This window comes from Acyrthosiphon pisum, chromosome A2 (assembly GCF_005508785.2).
Source record: "Acyrthosiphon pisum isolate AL4f chromosome A2, pea_aphid_22Mar2018_4r6ur, whole genome shotgun sequence".
NCBI classification, from domain to species: domain Eukaryota; kingdom Metazoa; phylum Arthropoda; class Insecta; order Hemiptera; family Aphididae; genus Acyrthosiphon; species Acyrthosiphon pisum.
This window is the reverse complement of record NC_042495.1, coordinates 84,876,813-84,881,372: the sequence shown is the minus strand read 5'-3', so window position 1 is coordinate 84,881,372 and position 4,560 is coordinate 84,876,813. Positions and strand designations below refer to the sequence as shown.

At 30.4% G+C, this 4,560-nt stretch overlaps 1 protein-coding gene across 1 annotated transcript in view; it reads left to right on the top strand.

The window, feature by feature from the left end:
• The first annotated feature begins 677 nt into the window (after window positions 1–677).
• Window positions 678–4,560, top strand: part of LOC100166567 (sphingosine-1-phosphate phosphatase 2) — a 6,999-nt gene continuing 3,116 nt past the window's right edge. The window contains exons 1-4 of the mRNA XM_001946695.3: window positions 678–1,599; window positions 1,675–1,838; window positions 1,906–1,995; window positions 3,478–3,650. Coding sequence (XP_001946730.1) covers window positions 1,257–1,599; window positions 1,675–1,838; window positions 1,906–1,995; window positions 3,478–3,650 — 770 coding nt within the window. The 5' untranslated portion in view covers window positions 678–1,256. The remainder of the gene's footprint in view (window positions 1,600–1,674; window positions 1,839–1,905; window positions 1,996–3,477; window positions 3,651–4,560) is intronic.

Here is a 4,560-nt window from a genome sequence, read left to right as displayed (position 1 = left end):
GGATAAATTAATTGGTTTTAAACTTAAATCCCGTGTCCAAACACTCCAAACTTAAAAAGTCGACCGTTATAACACAGAATAAACAACTAATAAATATCAAACAATATTATCACAAAATAATGTTGATATTAGCTTCCTCCAAAAAAATGGCCGCTTATTATTGATAACAATAAGAGTGTCCAGAGCTGATAATACACTCCAAGTCCAAACTGAGGAGCGGCGCAATTTGCGCAAACGACAAACAATATTATAATAATAATTACTTGATAATTAATTTATTGATTAAATAAGCTTAAGCACTTATTTTAGTAATTTTTATTTTCATTAACTTTCCCACCTTTATCGAAAATGTTTAATACAATATACTGAAGTGATCTAACCGTACGAGCAGCAATCTGTGTGCATTCTATAATCCATATAGTATCTATACATCTGACGGACAAAAAGATATCCTTTAATTTAGATAGGTACTCTAACTATAATATTATGTTTGAACCGAATCCGATTCTTGTCACATCATGTTTAACCGACATTGCGTGTTCCGGTGTTCGTAGATTAAACATAATTTAACATTGCAATATAAAAATACATTACATTAATCTAGTATGGTTTAAAGGTCTATAAACTACGATTATTATAGTTTTATGATGATACGGTGTTATCACTTAATACTTATCAAATATTACATCGATACCATTCACCGTCCATCAGCCAGCCGTTGCGTGAATTTAATATAATACTTTATCATCATCGTCGTCGTCAAACGGTTTGAATAAAAAAAAAAAAACGAATAGGCAGGTAGAGGTAGGTCGAGACTCGAGTTTATTACTTTGTAGTTTCGATGTGTGCCTCGTCCGCGTTCAGTATGCCGTTCGTGGAATCGGTGTCGAAGACTGTCGTGCCCGATGAATAATATAATATTATTATTATTTGATTTACGAAACCAAAGAATGTGATTTACATAAATTATTCGAATGACTGTTGCTAGTGCATGTACACCGTCCAGTTTGCGTTCTGCCGCTGTCGCGTGTGCGATGTCGGAGGTGTCGTAGTCTGTCGGTTAATAATATTATTATTGTAGTCTTTGAACCCACGTAAATTTGTCCGCTATCGTTGCTCTCGACTCTTTAGTTTTTTTCCTTCCGTCGACGTTTTTAAGCCCCTACGACCTACAACCTATACTACTGTATAATCGTGTTCAAAACTCAGAGAACATTCAACGACCGACCGCGTGTGCAAACATTGGTGGCTTAGGCATGGATACCGTCAAGGAATGCGTTGACTACTTTAAAGACCCTGAACTGGTCGCCCGTTTTCAAAGGTCTTTTGGAGTGGTGCGGTATAGCTCGTCGGACAACGGTGTTACCGTTCCGTCGCTGGACAATGGTGAGTCCAAGACCAGCAATGGCAATGCGCTGCGCAAGTCAAACGACGTCAATCACACCATCACTAACAAGTTTTGGTATTACTTGTTTTTGTTCGGCACATACCTCGGTGACGAAATTGGATATGCCATCGTCATACCATTCCTGATATGGAACATAGACTCGGCCGTTGCTAGGAAAATGGTCCTCGTCTGGGCAGCCATTATGTACATTGGTAATAATATTTGTTGTTAATGCTTGTATGAGATTTATAACAACATTGTTGGTTTTCGTGTTAATTTCTGTTCAGGTCAATCCATTAAAGACATAGTACAGTGGCCGAGACCGGAATGTCCTCCGGTTATTAGACTACAAACTAAATGGTCTATTGAATATGGAATGCCTTCGACCCATGCTATGATTAGTATTGCATTACCATTTTCTGTTTTATATTTCATTTCGAATCGATATCAAGTACTTAGTTTCATAAATTATTTAAACTATAAATTTGTTGATTTTATTATATTTTTTTCTTTTTTAGATCAACTTCAGCATTGGTATCATAGTAGTATTTCTATGGTGCATGTTAATTTCGCTTAGTCGTTTGTATTTGGGCATGCACACAGTTTTGGTAAGTTATTTGTTTTATATAAAATAAAAACAATACATGCCTATCTAATCTAATTTTAACGTTAAATAAACAATCATTGTTCAAGTCACAAAGGAATTAGTTCAAAGATTTTCAAGGCTCATTGCAATGGTTAGGTTATCCCATTTGGTGTTAATTCTAAACAGTCAATGTAGGTTATATATTTGTTTTTATCAAAACCAATAGTAAAAAAACCATATCATTCTGAAAGTAAATTACATTTTATTGTATACCTACATTACAAAGGCTCTCTGTATACTTTTAATGAATTTATTTGGTGTAATTCACAAAGAGAACATATTAATATAAAATATATTATTAGCATTGTCTTTTATTACCTATTGGCTATTATAATATTATGTATTTTATATGATAGGTATATATTATGATATGAATTAAAACGGTTTGAAATCTACAGATACTCATATCCTTACTGATAGTTATTTAGAGTTATTTAATTACCGGTAAAAATACAAATATCCGTGGATGGATCCAAAATTATACATAGGAAATAAATTTGATATGAATGTACAAATAACATAATTATGTGCACAATTAATATTATGATAAAATATTTTTATAACAATGACATTTCTTAACAGCTATATAAATGCTTATCTTTTATGTTTAAAATAACAATAATTAATGAATACATTCATGAAAGGTTAGAAATTAAGTATTAACTACCTCTTGCACTACTTTCTCCAGAACAACTTTTTTTTTCTACCGAACAAATGACTTGGGAAACTAATATACTATGGAATGAATAACTTTAAAAGCAACTAGATTTTATTAGATCTGGAATTTTTTAAAAGTCGAGACAATTATGATTTAATTTCAAATTGAACTCTCAATGATAGGTATGTCTTTCATATTTATATTGATTCACAAATTATCCAAGATATACATTTTTTTTAGTAGTTTCAACTTTTAACTATGTTATCAAAGCTATCATAATATCCAGGAAAAACATATTTTAAGAGTAGAATAATATAAATATTAAAACTGTTATAATTAAATTTAAAAAATGCATTCACTTTTATTATTCATTATTTATAAATGCTTCTTATTGTGGCCTAATTACATATATATATTTAAAAATTAAACTAAATTACTATACTTCCTGAATACTAAGTTGATATTTTTATTTATAAGTATCAACTGTCGTAATATGTTGTTTATAATTGTTATTTAATGGGTACTTACGATTAAACAAAGTATACTCTGCCTCATGTAAGATTAAACTCAGAATTTGGGGTGTGTTAGGACCTATTGTCATTGTCGTGTGAAGCCTGCCGTCCGAATACATAAATACCAAAATATGTTAACTAATGACATAGTTATAATTCATAATAATACTGATCAAAGAAAATCTGCATTCAAATATAATAAATTGACTTAATATATTTTATATATAAATATTAAAATGTTTTGTTTTAAAATTGTTATCCACTTTTATTCTAGGATGTGATTGCTGGCCTGGTATTAGCTACTATTTTGTTGATTCCATTTGTACCATTGGCTGATGTTTTAGACCGTTATCTTATGTATAATGAATGGACACCATTGATACTTATTGTTGTTACTGTGTGCTTAGTAATCATTTACCCAACTAGTGATCAGTGGACGCCTACCAAGTAAATTATATTTAAAATAAATTATTAGTGTTTTCAAGGTTTTGAGCAAGGCAAGGAATGTACAAATTTTACAATGGTTTATTTTTTAATCAGTTTATTTTGCTTATTATTATTCCTGTAAATAAAGAATGATCTTTCTTATGTATTTGATTACTATTTATGATAGAACAAATACTTTTAAATGTTCAAGAAACCCAGTTTTTGAAATGAAATAATGTTTTAGTGTCCAATTAAGAGTGCGCTAGTAAGAAAATGTATAGATTATTTTTGGCTAGTTTAAACCAAGTAATAAACCAATATTATGCGCATAAATAGAAATATAAATTTTATTTTATTCTAATGAAATTTGTTACAGCTACTTGTACTTCTTTATGGATACAAAATAATGATAACTCATAATAATGTATATCAATTTGGTTATTGGACATCTCATGTTATCATAACCAAAATTATAATAATTATTTTACTTTACAAATTACATAAGTAAACATAACAAAACAAACACATTTATAATTATTTTTATTACAATTATTTTTTTATAAAAATGTAATATCAAACTATAATTTAGTACAATCGATCAACTGCACTTAGTGGCAGTAAATATAAGACTGCCAAGACTACAGTGCTGTACGCGTGTACATTTCATATGAACAAGGAAAACTGATTACTTAATAAATATTAATAATACAATTATTTGGTGTAGAATCTCATAATTTTATATATGTAAAAAATAATAGTGATCCAACAATATTGTAATAATGCACTCATGTCCCTTACTGACATATGTTATGTGCTAAGGCTGCTGCAGACCCCCCCACATGAGTATCGTGGATCTCCGGGGGGTCGCGGCAGTGGCGGCTCGTGAACCGTATGAGGGTGAGCAGATAACAATAAATTATTAATCAATTGA